This window comes from Cuculus canorus, chromosome W (assembly GCF_017976375.1).
Source record: "Cuculus canorus isolate bCucCan1 chromosome W, bCucCan1.pri, whole genome shotgun sequence".
Taxonomy (NCBI): domain Eukaryota; kingdom Metazoa; phylum Chordata; class Aves; order Cuculiformes; family Cuculidae; genus Cuculus; species Cuculus canorus.
The window spans coordinates 459,916-476,755 of record NC_071440.1 but is presented as its reverse complement, the minus strand read 5'-3'; the positions used below and the strand labels follow the sequence as shown (position 1 = coordinate 476,755).

General features: G+C 41.8%; 1 protein-coding gene across 2 annotated transcripts in view; it reads right to left on the bottom strand.

Annotated features, from left to right (window-relative positions):
• Positions 1-16,840, bottom strand: part of LOC128850298 (ceramide transfer protein-like) — a 151,901-nt gene that overhangs the window by 84,761 nt on the left and 50,300 nt on the right. For both annotated transcript variants that reach the window (XM_054053325.1, XM_054053326.1), the window contains exon 3: positions 6,174-6,290. In XM_054053325.1, coding sequence (XP_053909300.1) covers positions 6,174-6,290 — 117 coding nt within the window. The remainder of the gene's footprint in view (positions 1-6,173; positions 6,291-16,840) is intronic.

Genomic DNA, 16,840 nt, shown 5'->3' with positions numbered 1-16,840 from the left:
TTTTGGGCCTCTCATTACAAGAACATTGAGGTCCTGGAGCGCATCCGGAGAAGAGCAACAAAGCTGGTCTAGGGACTGGAGAACAAGTCTTATGAGAGGTGGCTGAGGGAACTGGGGTTGTTTAGCCCAGAGAAGAGGAGGCTGAAGGGAGGCCTTATCACTGTCTACAACTGCCTGAAACCAAGCAAGCAATTCTACGATTCTATGAAATTCTATGCTCCATTTTCAAACCACAGTAAAGACCAGGAGTCAGTCTTTTAATTTATTATTTGAGAGAGTAACTTTTCAGAAGTATTGATACCTGGATGTGCATGCATCATTAATATTTTTACACCAGAGAAATAAGGAAAACAAGTCTGGTCTTCCTTTCCTCAGTAATATACATTGCCATTAGATCCATCTAAGAAAAAGGTCATCAGCCATCCTAGATCTGACTATCTGTTAGGGTAGAAGAACAGAAAAGCTTCCTTGTAAAATACAGCCTTGCAATTTAATATTTTACAGATAAATACCTGCTAAGTATGTTTAATGAAACATTTGAGTAGAAGAAAGGACTCCTGGTTACATGCAAACTACTTCCTCATTTGCCTCACTGATAGTCTTATCATTGTCTTAGACTTTTCCCTCTGGATTGGGTTTGCATGGCAAGGTTTTGGTAATGAGGGCGCTACAGGGGTGGCTCCTGTGAGAAGCTTCCCATGTGTCCGATAGAGCCAATGCCAGCTGGCTCCAAGACGGACCCACAGTTGGCCAAGGCCAAGCCCATCACTGATGGCGGTAGTGCCTCTCCCATCACTGATGGCGGTAGTGCCTCTGGATAATGTGTTTAATTATGGAGGGGTAAAACCTGCTGTGCAACAGCAACTGGGAGAGAGGAGTATAAATCTGTGAGAGGAGCAACTCTGCAGACACCAAAGTCAGGCAAGGAGGGTGGGGAGAAGGTGCTCCAGGCACCAGAGCAGAGATACCCCTGCAGCCTGTGGTGAAGATCATGGTGAGGCAGGCTATCCCCCTGAAGCCCATGGAGGTCCACAGTAGAGCAGAGATCCACCTGCAGCATATGGAGGACCCCACTCTGGAGCAGGTGGGCTCTGGAGTGGTTACCCCTTCCCCTTCCTTTTTTCAGGGATCATATTGTGATCTAAATAGGTTGGGATCTGTTTCCTGTAACTTTGGGAAGTTGCACCCCCATATCTCAGCTGTGCACCTGAGTCTTTTGGTCTGTTTATTTTGGTCAAAGTCAGAATGAATTTTGCTTTTTGATCTCACCCTGAAAGTGACCTTGTCTGCCTCTGGATCACCGCATGGATAATTGAACCACCTTCTTTGACTGTGCAGGTCGAAAGAAGGCCTGAACACGAGTGTGTAGCTCATGGACTGGGGCATAACAGGGTGACATCAGCCTTCTTTCAGTCTTCTGGGATGTCTCCAAATCTCCACAACTTCTCAAAGATTATGGAAATCAGCCTCACAATGATGTCAGCCAGCTCTCTTACCCTCAGGTGGATATTGTCAAGGTCCATCAATTTGTAGGGGTCAAGCTACTGTAATAGTTCACACACCAATTACATTGACTGATGGTGGGTCTGTGTTTGCATTAGCCTGGGATTTTGTGCCCAAGGCCTTGGGCCCAACAATGCTGGTAAAGACTGAGGTGAAGAAAGCATTGAGAACCCCTGCCTTTTCACCACTGTTGGTGACTAATTCACCTCTCCTGTTTAACAGCAGGACAATATTTTCCTTTCATTTCTGCTTGTTGTCTACACACCTGAAGAATCCTTTTTTGTAGTTGTTGATACTGAATCATAGAATGGTTTAAGTTAGAATAGATCTCAAAGCCCATCCAGTTCCAACCCCCTCTACTATGGGCAGGGACACCTCCCACTGGATCAGGTTGCTCAAACCCTTGCCTCCAGGGATGGAGCATCAATGACTTCTCTGGGCAACCTGTGCTAGTGCCTTACCACCCTCACAGGAAAACATTTCTCCCTAAGATCTCATCTCAATCTCCCCTCTTTCAGCTTGAAACCGTTCCCCCTCAACCTATCCCTGCACTCCCTGATCAACAGCGCCCCTCAGCTTTCCTGGAGCCCCTTTCAGCCCTGGAAGCTGCTCTAAGGTCTCCCTGGAGCCTTCTCTTCTCTAGGCTGAAAAACCCGAGCTTTCTCAGCCTGGCCTCTTATGGGAGGTGCTCCAGCCCTTGGAACATCTTCGTGGCCTCCTCTGGACTCGCTCTAACAGATCCATGTCCTTCCTATGCTGAGGACTCCAGAACTGAATGCAGATCTACAGGTGAGATCTCATGAGAGCAGAGTAGAAGGGCATAGTTCAAGAACAGGATACGGGTATTTTCCTCATTCATTCCTTCATGGTAGCTTGCAATGACCTGGCACACATTTCTGCTCAGCCAGACTTCTGCTTAAGTTCTGCAGTTCACTAGCTAAATCATTCACCAAACCTAGTCTGAATTTTAGCCAAGGGTTATCAGGTTCCATATCCCTATTATCCCATGCCTGAACATCCCCATGCCTGCAAAGCAGTTTTTGGTATGCCAGCTCTACAGATGTGTAATCCAGCAACTTGTTCAGTGTATCCTCTTGAGACATTTCTGAGGTACTGCAAGAGTAACAAATTGCAGTATTTTTGTCTCTAAAACCACTACATGGTTAACTTCATAGTTTTCACTAGACTTTAGAAAATAATTCTAGTTTTGAAACAATTTTGTATGTTTTAATGTTACCTCTGTATCAAAGTTAATGCAAAACGCCAAGCTATAAATGGACTAATATTCTAATTAAGATGAATTTTTTAGAGGATCATTGTCAAAAGACAGCACTTAAATTTAAGAGCATCTACTGCTCATTGTAAGGTTTACCTAATAAAAGGTGAAAATCCCTAATTACAGATAGTACTCACATAAGCAATACTTCAAGAAGCTCAAAGTAGAAACATGTACCTACTTATGTATCTATTTTATTTTGTTTCCCTGTAACACTGATGAATCATTCTACAAGGAATTTAGGGATATCTCTAGATCTGCTGCCCTTGTCCTTAGGGGTGATTTTAACTTCCCAGATGCCAACTGGGAATATCATAAAGCAGAGACAAACAGGTCCAGGAAATTCCTGAAGCATGTTGAAGATAACTTCTTGGTGCAGTTACTAAGGGAGCCGACTAGGAAAGGTGCCCTGCCAGATTGTTGTTTGCAAACAGAGGACTCATGGGTGAAGTGGTGATTGGTGGCTGTCTTGGTCACAGTGACCATCAAGTAGTTGAGTTTCAAATTGTTGGCAGTAGGAAAAAAGCTGCCAGCAAAACTTTGACCCTGGATACGAGGAGAGCAGACTTTGAGCTACTGATGGACCTAGTTAGTAAGGTTTCCTCAGAATCTGCTTTTGAAGGTATTGGGGTCCATGAATGCTGGTCACTTTTTAAGAGCCATCTCTTTAAAGTATGGGAGCAGGCAATTTCAAAGTGTCAGAAGTCAAGCAAGTGGGGCAGAAGGCTGGCTTAGCTGAGCAGGGATCTTCTTCAAGAACTTAGGTGAAAAAGGAAAGTGTATGGACGTTGGAAAAAAGGGTAGGTAACATGGGAAGACTACAGGGATGCTGTTGGCCTCTGTGGGGAGAAAAGTCACGCAGCCAAAGCTCAATTAGAGTTCAAGCTGGCCAGCACTGTGAAGGACAACAAAAAGGGCGTTTTAAAAATGTCAACAGCAAAAGGAGGATCACAGATAACATTGGTCCATGGCTTGACAAGGTCAGTCACCTCACAAACAGGGATATAGACAAAGCAGAGACATTTAATGCCTTCTTCACCTCTGTCTTTAACACTGATGATGGGCTTGGGCACCCCCAGACCCCTGTGTTGGAAGACTGTGACTGGGGGGATGATAAACTCTCAGATTACTCTGAACTTGTTCAGGACTTGCTGCTCCAGCTGGATGTGCATAAATCTATGGGGCCCAATGGGATTCGTCTCAGGGCACTGAAAGAGCTGGCTGATGTTATTGTGGGACCTCTCTCCATTATTTTTCAATGCTCTTGGGAATCTGGAGAGGTCTCAGTTGACTGGAAGCTGGCAAATGTTGTCCCAGGTTTCAAGAAGGGAAAAAAAAGGAAACCCCTGGTAATTATGGGCCTGTCAGTCTCGCTCCAGTGCCTTGTAAAATTATGGAGAAGGTTATTCAGGGAGTTACTGAAAAACATTTAAGAGACAATGCAGTCACTGGCCACAGCCAGCATGGCTTCATGAGAGAAAAGCCCTGCTTAACCAACTTAATTTCCTTTCATCACAAGGTCACCTGTCTAGTTGACCAAGGGAAGCCCGTAGATCTTGTGGCTTCAAAAGCTTAGCAAAGCTTTTGAAACTGTCTCTCACAGTATCCTTCTGGAGAAAATGTCCAACACACAGCTAGACCAAGTCCATAATACGCTGGGTGAACCATTGGCTGATGGGTCAAGCTCAAAGCATAGTAAAGGGGTTCCATCAGGCTGCTGGCTAGTCGCCAGTGGGGTTCCTCAGGGCTCAATTTTAGGGCCAGTGCTCTTTAATGGTTTTATAAATGATCTGGATGCAGGATTTGAATGTAATTTAAGCAAGCTTGCCAATGACACTAAACTAGGAGGAGCTATGGACTCTCTCAAGGGTAGAGAGGCCTTACAGAGAGATCTGGATATACTAGAGAGCTAGGCAATCACCAACAATATGAAATTTAACAAGAACAAGTGCCAGATTATCCACCTGGGATGGGGTAATCCTAGTTATACATACAAATTGGGGGATGTGAGGATGGAGAGCAGCCCTACGGAAAGAGATCTAGGGGATTGAGTTGATGGTAAGTTGAACATGAACCAACAGCATGCCCTGGTAGCCAAAGGGGCCAACCATGTCCTGGGGTGCATCAAGCACAGCCTAGTTTGCTGGTTGAGGGAGGAGATTGTCCCTCTCTGTGCTGCACTGGTGCAGCCCCACCTCAAGCACTGGGTGCAGTTTTGGGCGCCTCAAGAAAAGAAGGACATCAAACTGTTAAGAGTGTGTCCAGAAGAGGGAGACAGAGATGGTGAAAGGCCTCGAGGGCAAGACTTATGAGGAGCGCCTGAGGTCATTTGGCTTGTTCACCTTGGAGAAGAGAAGGCTGAGGGGTGACCTCATCGCAGTCTACAACTTCCTCAAGGGGGGCAACAGAGCTGGGGGAGGTGCTGATCTCTCTCTGGTGACCAGCGATAGGACATGAGGCTGCATCAGGGGAAGTTCAGATTGGACATTAGGAAAATATTCTTCACTGAGAGGGTAGTCGGTTACTGGAACAGGCTCCCCAGGGAAGTGGTCATGGCACTAAGCCTATCAGAGTTCAAGGAGCATCTGGACAACACTCTTAGTCATATGGTTTAGTGTTAGGTAGTCCTGTGAGGAGCAGGGAGTTGGACTCAATGATCATTATGGGTCCAACTTGAGGTATTCTACAATTCTACCTGTATAACCCAGATGCAGAAATTGCACTGTGCTAGGTATTGTAGTTAAACTCAACACCTCGGAGCAGTGCCTATCTTCTATCTGAAAACAAAACAGATGTTTTATGTGCCACATACTTTAAAAATACCCGACCTTCAAGCTCTTTAGGTAAAATAAAAGTAACAGAGTTCATTGGAAGATATAAGGCATAGATCAGGAAAGCTGAACCAAAATGTTGATGAATGTTAGAGCCTTAAAAGACAAGAAGACAAAAGCCAGTAATCACATACAGTAAAAGCAGCCAACTGATTAAAGATATGAGCCTAAAAAACAGAGTGATAACCTAGGAGAATGGATGGTAAGAGTAACAAGGTTAATATCTAGGACATGTAGATAATAACCAGTTCCATTATCAGTGAGAGAAGATGGAGAAAACCATTAAAAATTCACTCAAATGTAATGCAACCCTTTCTTTTTCAAGCTAGAGAGCTCAAGAAAGATTCACAGTTTTTAGCTCCCAGTTCTAAAAACTGTTGCATATAAGTATAAGCAAATCAATTCATTTGGAACATATTTAACACACTGCTTCAATCTTGCAGCTTTTATCTGTCATAAATATCTTGAGTACTTTAATGACTGTACAGTGAACCTTAGAACTCTCGGCAAGCACCACTAGATATAATGAAGGAGTGAGAAAGGGAAACGGAAAAAAAACATACCTTGTGTTGTTCTATTGCATCTACCCACTGTTGTCTATGGTCTGGGTCCTGAGCTCGGAGGTACCAAACACTGTCATTTACACTAATATCAAATCTGCATTCGTCAAAGTCATGGGGCTGTGAAAGAAAAGAGTTTAAAAATAACTAAAATTATCAACATGATCAATAATATCTCATACTCTAAAATACTGTACTTAGAAAAATTGATCTGTATTGTCTTGAATTCATCTTAGATTCTAAACTCTGTTTTATGTAGCTGTTTCAAATAATGAACTAGCATACACTTCCATAATGAAAAATGGCAGTCTTCTGAAACAGAAAAGCCTGCTTAGTGCATTCTTGTTAAACAAAGTTGTCATGAAAGTTCCACATAAACATTGACCAAACCTTCCTACTTCCAAAGGAATCCTTTAGCAAAATAACTAGTGGACACAGCCAGGAAATCATACCTTTTTTTTTAAATTTCAAAGCAGGAAAGAGAAATTAAAGTTATTGTTATCAATACTGATTTTAGATGGAAGTAATATATATATTGCAGCAACAAGCACCAGGATAGAACCATAAAAGCAGAGTATAGCAAAATCAGCAGGAAGGCAGGCAATTGAAGGAAGCTGTGGCACCCTCTGCCTCAACTACCTTCACTAAGAAAGGATTGTCAGATAATTGGGAGCAACATACAATCCCTTCCCATATCACCACTCAAATGCATCTAACTTTCTGTTCACATGCTTCAAATTCCAAAAAGCATTTACTAGCATTACAGTGAAGCTGGTAAGGAAAGTACAAGGGAACAAAACATCGATCTAATCTGCCCTGTGCCCTGATACTGTCAGTTCAAAGTTACTCCCTAGCAAACATCCAACACAGAGCACAACATTTTCTCCTCCCTCCACTGAAAACTATGCTTAACGTGTAACATGGGTATAGCTGAACACCTTTTTGAATTTGAATACAAAGAAAAGTTACACATACAAGTAACCACAGTCTCTAAGGTTATGCGCAACAATTCAGTGTCAGTAAGAATTCTTCTCTAAGGCTCTGGAAATCAAAATCTACTTACACATAATACACAGTCTTTCTTGTTTAAATATACCAAGGAGGAATTAAAATACAACAGAAGAAAACTAGAAAATAAAAATTGAGCTAGGAAGAGTTTAACAAAAGTACTTTAAGATCACTTTTTTAAATAGCTTCACATATTGGGATAAGCATCTTAACCTAAGGTCAGTTCAAAGAAATTTAAGCTTCTCTCAGAAAAAAAAAAAAATCCAGCAACTGACAAAGTTGACAATCAAGTGAATCAACTACAGCTACTAATTCCCTTAATACTTGACCATCTCAACTTAATTCTATTCAAACAACTTTCAAAACTGGTTATTTATGCTGCATTCACTGAACCACAGAACAAAGGTATGTAAGGGATATCAAGTCTTCTAGTCCAGGCCCCTCTTTTTCAAACTGCATTTGCTACATTACTACTACTATATATGAGAAAGATGTTTATCTGCTTCAAGGTAACAAGACTGCCACCTATCGTGTCAATGTGTCAGGCTTATAAGCCTGTTCCCAGCCATCCCTCTCTCAGGACCTCTTTTAGCCATGTGGTGGGGGATATGCACACCTACAACAATGGAGGATTCTCCCCAAAAATTCACCCAAAAGTCAAGCATACAAGAATCAGCTATCAAAGTTTTTCCTGCCATGACAGTATTTCTCTGCTCAATCTCTCTCTCTGAGGCCCTTTGGGAGGAGTTAAAAGAAATTACATGCTATGTGAGATGTGTTCACCTGATTCGTGTCAGTATGGAGCAATGCTGAGACCACAGGGTGACATGTAATTTTTAGCCATTCTGTTTGTCCTTGTACAACTGCAGACTTGGGGAAAGCAGGGTGGTGTGTATATGGTTCCTATGTTGGGAAAAAGGGGTCTGCTGTGTTTTTCTGTTAAACCTGTTTGTGTTGCACAAAATTACTGTTACTGCACATGGGTAGTAAAGGGCTTGATTGTTACATAGAAGATCTCTCGATCACCGGAGAAGCTTCTAGAAGAACTACTATGCCTGCGCAACCCCAGGGGTGGAGAACTTGTAGGGGAAACACGTCCATTAGGAATATGTAACTAAAGCTAAGTTATAAAAGAAGTTGCCTTGTATTGTAGGGTGTGCGTCGTGGTTGAGCAGAGACTCCCGGCACACCCAGCACTGTTTGCTTGCCTTTACTTAATAAACTGTGGACTTTGATTGGAATCCTGCTTTGGTCTAAATTATTTATCACAACTGGGGGCTCGTCCGGGATGGTCTTGGTTCCCGATTTCTGACTTGATCTAGGAGGGGCGCCCCACCATTTGGTGGCTCCTGATTGGGTCGTGTTGGGACTAACGCCACCCTGAACCTGAGTAGGGGCAAGCAAAAATTTGATTTTTTTGAGCTCCCTTGCCGGCTGCAGCAGTTTATTTTGCCCGTAATTCTGCGTGCGAAGATCCGGACGAAGACGACGGAGTCATAAGTTTTTAAGGCGTATACCATTTGGTTGGGTGGGATTCGGTTGCCTGTGTGTGTAAGAGTGTGATTGAGACGGAACCTGGTTCCAAAGCGATTGTGGAGGTCTTCTAACCACAGTTCCAATCTCCCACGAGGGACTTGGCCGATGAAGGACCAAAGCGATTCCTATAGGATTCATGGGTAGGTGATAGATCCTAAACCCCCTGCAAGACACTCTTACGGGTAACCAAGGGCTGTAGGAATTGCCACAATAAAATTCCTGGATGGGTCAAACAAAATTGAAGACCCAGGACCAGAAGAAAGGGAGCAAATTACCAGATATACCACCAGAAAGTCCATTAGGAATAATGATTAGGAATTGGAATAAAAGGGGCCCCAGAAAAGGAAAAAGTAAATTAAAATTGATTCAATATTGTATGATTGAGTGGCCAAAGGAACCTTTAAAACCACATGGTTTTTGGCCTATTTTTGGATCTTTTGAAGACTGGATTTGTCAGGCTTTAAAGATATATGTTAATTCAAAGGTACCTTTTAGTCAGGAGGAAAGTGATTATGCAGGATTATGGATTAGGACTTCACGTCCCTTTCCAGCCTCAATACTTACATTAAAAACAGATGAAAAGTTTGAGGAAGAAGAGGGAGATAAGAATGAAAAAGGAAGGGAAAAAGAGGATAAATGGGAGCCACTGGATAACTTTCCACCTCCATATTTTAACAATCCACCTCTGGCGGCGGTTCCCCCTCCAGCAGCTGTAGTATCTCCACCAGAGTCACCGCTACCCCTGCCTCCACCACCAACAGCACCAGAATGAGATCAACCTCCAGCTTTATGTACAAGAAGTAGGACTGCTGCATCTGAGGGAGCTTCTCTATATCCCTTACTAGAGGTACCCCTTGGAGGTAATCAGGGAGGCATCGGGTTTGTGGCAGTCCCATTAAATACCACAGATGGAAGGAATTTCAAGAAAGAAATGGGGACCCTACCAGATGATCCCTTAGGAGTAGCTGAAAAATTACACCAATTCTTAGGTCCCAATACTTATACCTGGGAAGAAATACAATCCATTTTAGGGATTTTATTTACTGCCAAGGAACGGGGAATGATTAGACAAGTTGGAATGAGAATTTGGGAAAGACAGAATCAGGTGGGACCCCCAGGAGATCAGAAATGGCCCAATGTGGACCCTCACTGGGATCACCAACAACCCCTAGGAAGGCAAAATATGAGGGATTTGAGAACATTAATCACACAGGGAATAAGGGAAGTGGTTCCCCGAGGACAAAACATTAATAAAGCATTTAATGAACAACAAGGAAAAGACGAATCTCCAACAGAATGGTTGGAGAGGTTAAGGAAATGCCTACAAATGTATGCTGGAATTGATCCAAATACAGTAGCAGGGACTGCACTCCTCAGAACCTAATTTGTAGCCAAATCCTGGGGAGATATAAGAAGGAAATTAGAAAAACTTGAAGACTGGCAAGAAAGAGGATTAGAGGAGTTACTCAGAGAGGCCCAGAAGGTCTATGTTAGGAGGGATGAAGAAAAACAAAAAGCGAAAGCAAAAATTTTTGTAGCAGCTGTGAGAGAAAGTCAGAAAATTAAGACTCCGGTTGGGGAGAAAAGGGAAAAAAGAATAGAATAGGCACCCAGGGGACAGCCTCAGAGAGAGAGATTCACAATTCCCATCTGTTACTACTGTAATAAGAGGGGACATGTTCAGAGGAACTGTCGTAAGCAAGAACAAGATGAGAAAATGTTCAAAGAAGAATAGGGGTGTCAGGGGCTATATCTTTTGGGGACTCCAACATCAACAGAGCCCTTGATAAAATTATTAATAGGTCCCCATAAGGAGGAGGTTTTATTTTTAGTGGATACAGGAGCTGAAAAATCAACCATCCAAACACTTCCAAAAGGAATAGAGATAGGGAGGAGTTATATGTCAGTAGACGGGGCAAAGGGAGAACCCTTTAAAGTACCCATCTTAAAGGATGCAGAAGTAGAAACAAAAGAGAAGATTTGTTTCAATGATTTACTTTTGCTCCCTGAAGCGGAATACAATTTATTAGGAAGGGACTTGATTTTGAAGTTAAACTTGAGCATCCAGAGTCAGGGGAACAAAGTGCAGATTAAATTGTATACTTTAACACAGGAAGATGAAGCCATTAACCCCTTGGTATGGTATAAAGAAGGGGAAACTGGAAAACTAAAAATGGAACCCATAAATGTTCAAATAATAGATCCACATCGCCTGATTAGAATCAAGCAGTACCCTATACCCATGGAGGGTCGAAAAGGATTAAAACCTGTGGTTGACAGACTTTTGAAAAAAGGAACTTTGGAACCATGTATGCCACCTCATAATACACCCATACTGCCTGTAAAGAAACCGGATGGGTCATACAGAATGGTACAGGATTTAAGGGCTGTAAATCAGCGGACGATTACTAAATTCCCTGTAGTGGCAAATCCTTACACTTTATTGAGTCATATTTCTCCCAGGCATACTTGGTATAGTGTAATAGATTTGAAGGACGCTTTTTGGGCCTGTCCTTTAGATGAGGGATCCAGAGATTATTTTGCTTTCGAGTGGGAGGACCCTGAAACAGGACGAAAACAGCAATTAAGATGGACGGTATTGCCACAGGGGTTTACAGAGTCACCAAATCTACTTGGGCAGGCTTTAGAGAAAATTTTACAGGATTTTACATTACCTCAGGGGGTAAAATTATTGCAATACGTAGATGATTTATTAATAGCAGGAGAAACTGAGGGGGAGACTCGAGGAGCCACCATTAAACTCTTAAACTTTGTAGGGGAGAAGGGATTGAAGGTGTCCCGATCAAAGCTACAGTTTGTAGAACAGGAGGTAAAATACTTAGGACATTGGCTGAGTAAGGGAAGGAAGAAGTTAGATCCTGACAGGGTATCTGGAATTTTATCCTTAAGACCTCCAAAAACTAAAAAAGAAGTTCGGCAAATATTTGGATTATTAGGATATTGTAGGCCATGTCTTGAAAATTATAGTGAAAAGGTAAAATTCCTTTATGAAAAGCTAACGAGTAACCAACTCAGGTGGTTCGTAGAAGATGATCAGAAATTCGAGGAAATAAAAAAGACATTAATACAAGCCCCTGTATTGAGCCTCCCAGACCTAGAAAAACCTTTTCATCTTTTTGTGAACACTTCGAACCAGACAGCATATGGAGTTCTTACTCAAGATTGGGCAGGAGTGAAAAAACCTGTGGGGTATTGTTCTAAGTTACTTGATCCAGTCAGTAGAGGATGGGCTGCTTGTCTCCAAGCTTTGGTTGCTACAGCATTATTAATAGAGGAAGCTCGGAAAATTACCTTTAGTGCTCCTTTAAAGGTGTATACCCCACACACATGTTAGAAATGTGTTACAACAGAAGGCAGAAAAATGGTTAACGGACAGCCGGATCTTAAAATGTGAAGCAATACTGATAGACTCCCCTGATTTAGAACTGAGGGTGACTTCTGCTCAGAGTCCAGCACACTTTCTGTTTGGAGAACCATCGGAGGAGGTACAACATAATTGCTTAGAGGTAACTGAAACTCAGACTAAGGTGAGGCCAGACTTAAGAGATACTGAATTGGAAAAGGGAGAAGCATTGTTTATAGATGGCTCCTCTCAAGTGGTGGAAGGGAGGAGAAAATCAGGATATGCCATAGTTAATAAGGATCTAGAGCTTGTAGAATCAGGACCTTTAAGTCCCTCATGGTCAGCTCAAGCTTGTGAGCTGTATGCCCTTTGGAGGGCTCTGGAATTATTAAAAGGAAAAAATGGGACTATCTTTACAGACTCTAAATATGCTTATGGAGTGCTCCACACTTTTGGAAAAATTTGGGAAGAAAGAGGCTTAATTAATACTCAAGGGAGAAATCTAATACATCAAGAATTAATAATGAAAATTTTAAAGGTGTTAAGAGAACCAAAGGAGATAGCAGTGGTACATGTGAGAGGACATCAAAAGGGACTAGATTATCGAATCAGAGGAAATAACCTAGCAGATAAAGAGGCCCAGGAAGCAGCCCTGAGGACTCAAGTCGCTAAAATTAATGTAGTACAAACGCAAGAAGACATAAGCGAAGAAAGGCGACAGGAAACAGGGAAGAGGTTTACTCCTGAGGAACAGGCAAAATTGGAAAGGATAGGAGCTAAGCTAGAACAGGGAAAATGGACGCTACCCGATGGGCGAGAAATGTTGCCAAAAGCCTATGCCAGGCGAATATTAGAGCGATTACATACACAAACACATTGGGGTACAAAAGCGTTAAGTGATCATTTCCTTAAAGAATTTGGCTGTATTGGGATTTTTGAAATAGCAAAGCAAATTACACAAGGATGTTTAACTTGTCAAAAGATAAACAAGAAGGTATTTCGACAAGCCGCCATGGGAGGAAGGAAAACAGCTTATAGACCTTTTGAAAAAGTACAAGTTGATTTCACTGAATTGCCTAAGGTGAGGAGGGTAAAATACCTATTGGTAATAGCAGATCATTTAACACAATGGGTAGAAGCCTGCCCTGTAGCGCGGGCTACAGCCCAGATGGTGGTAAAAATTTTATTAGAGCACTTAATACCTAGATACAGGATAATCCAGTACATTGATTCTGATCAAGGCACACACTTTACTTCTAAAATAATAAAATTATTATGTCAATCATTAGGTATTCAGTGGGAATATCACACTCCGTGGCACCCCCAAAGCTCGGGGAAAGTAGAAAGAATGAACCAAACAATAAAACAGCAATTGGCTAAATTAATGATTGAGACACAGATGCCCTGGACAAGATGTTTACCATTGGCACTATTAAACATAAGAACTAAGCTGCACAGTGAAACTGGATTATCGCCGTATGAAATGTTATATGGCATGCCTTATTCCCAAGGGATGCCTCTGGGGAACAATGTAATTGAAGATCATAGTATTCAAAAATATATAGTAACTCTTGGAAAAAGATTAAAAGAGTTGAGAGAGATTGGGATGATGGCTCAAACACCACCATTGGGATTTGCAATTCATCAGTTAAAACCAGGAGATAAGGTTCTAATAAAAACATGGAAGGAGGAAACCTTATCTCCCCTCTGGGAGGGACCTTTTCTTGTCTTATTAACTACAGAAATGGCTGTGAGAACTGCTGAAAAAGGATGCACCCATGTGTCGCGAGTGAAAGGTCCCGTAAAGGAATGGAGATTCACCTCTGAGCCTGGAGAAACTAAGCTAACCATCAGAAGAACTTAGAGAGGCTTTTATCAAGGAGCATAAGCTAAGTTGCTGTGGGAATTTCATTGTAACTACTCCTGTAGAATTAATGGACAGGAATATTTTTGGAGTAATATGTAGTGAATGGGAGGAGGGCCAGTGATTTAAGGGCAAAATGTACTAATCCAAAAAATGGTTTAGGTTTTTTGTATATTCACTGTGGGGACCAACACCCTCCTATGTAACCTGCTGTGGGTTAGGTTTTATTGTTGTCAGCTTAACCAGAGAGTGTTTTTTGATTAAAGATTACCCCCTGAGAGGTTAAGGAAGAGGGCAAGACCAGAGGGGTGCTGGTGGTGCGGCTCAAAAAGGGTCTGCCAAGGGCTGCAACCCCTTCGGGCTGTGACCGCCAAACACTATGGCCTTGACCGGAACTCTTCTAGTCCTACTTGGGGTAAGCTCCTGGACTCAGATTATGGCAAACAACTGTAGTCAATGTGTAGTAACTACTAGGAGAGGACGAGAAAGCTCTCAGACCTTGGTTTATCATACTATTTATGGTTGTAAGGGCCAAAAAATGGGAAGTTGTATTCATAACCTAACCCAATATGCTCTGTGTAGAGAAGGGAACAGAACTGTATGTTATGATCCAAAAGAACTCCCCTATCAGTATTGGATAAAAATAAGGACAAATTCTGAAGGAGGTAGATTGATTGGAACAAGTAAAGTTATAGCCAATTTAAATACCCCGGTGTCGGTGACTTTTGACACATGTGACACTATTGATGATGATCCGTATTCTAATTGTGGAAACATGGGCTGGAGAAAATATTATAGCAAAAGTGAGAAGTATATATGCCCCAGGCCTAAGTTGTCACCACCCTCCAATTGTTATATCAGTGATATAGATGAGATTGCCAGGAGCTATTACTATTGTGGAGGCACTGGATGGAATTGCGCCTGTTGGAGTACAGCTCCTAGATGGGGATGGCCTCAACAATGCAGGGGTACCGAATTAAAAGCAGAGATAAAAAAGGGATTGGCCCTCTCCAACTGCACAGCTCATTCTTGTAACCCTATTAATCTGAGTATTTGGAATCCAGAACAATGGAAACAGCAAGATGTAAGAATTGGACTATTGATTTATGGACCTGGAGAAGATCCAGGAGCTGTCTTACAGATAATAATTAGAGAAAAATCTAGAGAGTCAATACAACACCGGTTATTGTTTAATTCATTTTATCATGAAATAGAGACAGGAGTAAAATATGAAATTCCCACGGTTGCTAAGAATTTATTTGTAAATCTGGCTGAAAATATTGCTAAGTCATTGAATGTCACTAATTGTTATGTTTGTGGTGGGACAAATCAAGGTGAACGATGGCCATGGGAGGCTATGGAAAGTAACATTAGCGATCCCTGAGTATGGAAAACACTGGGAAAAGGTAATAGGAAACAACAATGGATACTCCAAACAAGTATAATTGGGAGGAGTTGTTGGCAAAATTTAAAAGAAGATGGAAAACAAGTAGGTAATCTGGAGTGTGAAGGAGGTTACCTATGGAATGAAACTCAGAATAAATGGGATGAGTGGGGAAGCCCACTGAAAATGAATGGGCAATTTAAAAATTGGACCAATGGGAAAAACATACCAAAGGGCCGGCCAACTCCCAAAGGACATTATTGGATTTGTGGTAAACTAGCCTATGCATATTTGCCAAAAAATTGGGTGGGACCCTGTGTATTAGGAACTATAAGGCCAAGTTTTTTCCTGTTACCTATAAATCGGGGAGAGTGATTGGGGGTCCAAGTATATACTGAAGCTGACGAGTTAAGAAGAAGGCGCCATAAACGAAGCCTACATATTGGAAATTGGAAAGATAATGAATGGCCTCCCAAGAGAATTATTGCCTACTATGATCCACCTACATGGGCAGAAGATGGGTCCTGGGGCTATAGGACACAAATATATATGTTAAATAGAATAATTAATTACAAGCTGTAGTAGAAATAGTTGTGAATAAAACTGGAGATGCACTTGGACTAATTGCAAAACAAAACACCAAGATGAGGACTGCTTTGTATCAAAATCACTTAGCTTTAGATTATTTGTTAGCACAAGAAGGGGGTGTTTGTGGAAAATTTAACCTTAGTAATTGTTGTTTAGAAATTAATGATGAAGGAGAAGCTGTACATGAACTAATAAGAGAAATGAAGAAAATTGCACATGTCCCAGTTCAGACTTGGAATGGAATCAATCTAGGAGGATATGGGGAAGCTTTATAAGTGATAACTGGCTTACTAAAATCGGAATAATAGTATTGGGGATATGTGGAGGACTGTTAATAATTCCATGTTTAATACCTTGTTTTACTAGACTAATACACTCGGTTATACAAGGAATGCAGATAACTGCGATACCCATTGATCCAGAATCAGGGAAAGAGGGAACTCATTCCCTGATGATATTAAAGGCAAAAGAAGATCCAGAGTCGACACCGATTAGACAAATATTGACTCGATTAGAGGCAAAGACACGAATCAATAACATAAAAAAGAAAATGGGGGATTGTGAGATGTGTTCACCTGATTCATGTCAGTATGGAGCAATGCTGAGACCACAGGGTGACATGTAATTTTTAGCCATTCTGTTTGTCCTTGTACAACTGCAGACTTGGGGAAAGCAGGGTGGTGTGTATATGGTTCCTATGTTGGGAAAAAGGGGGTCTGCTGTGTTTTTCTGTTAAACCTGTTTGTGTTGCACAAAATTACTGTTACTGCACATGGGTAGTAAAGGGCTTGATTGTTATATAGAAGATCTCTCAATCACCGGAGAAGCTTCTAGAAGAACTACTATGCCTGCGCAACCCAGGGGTGGAGAACTTGTAGGGGAAACACGTCCATTAGGAATATGTAACTAAAGCTAAGTTATAAAAG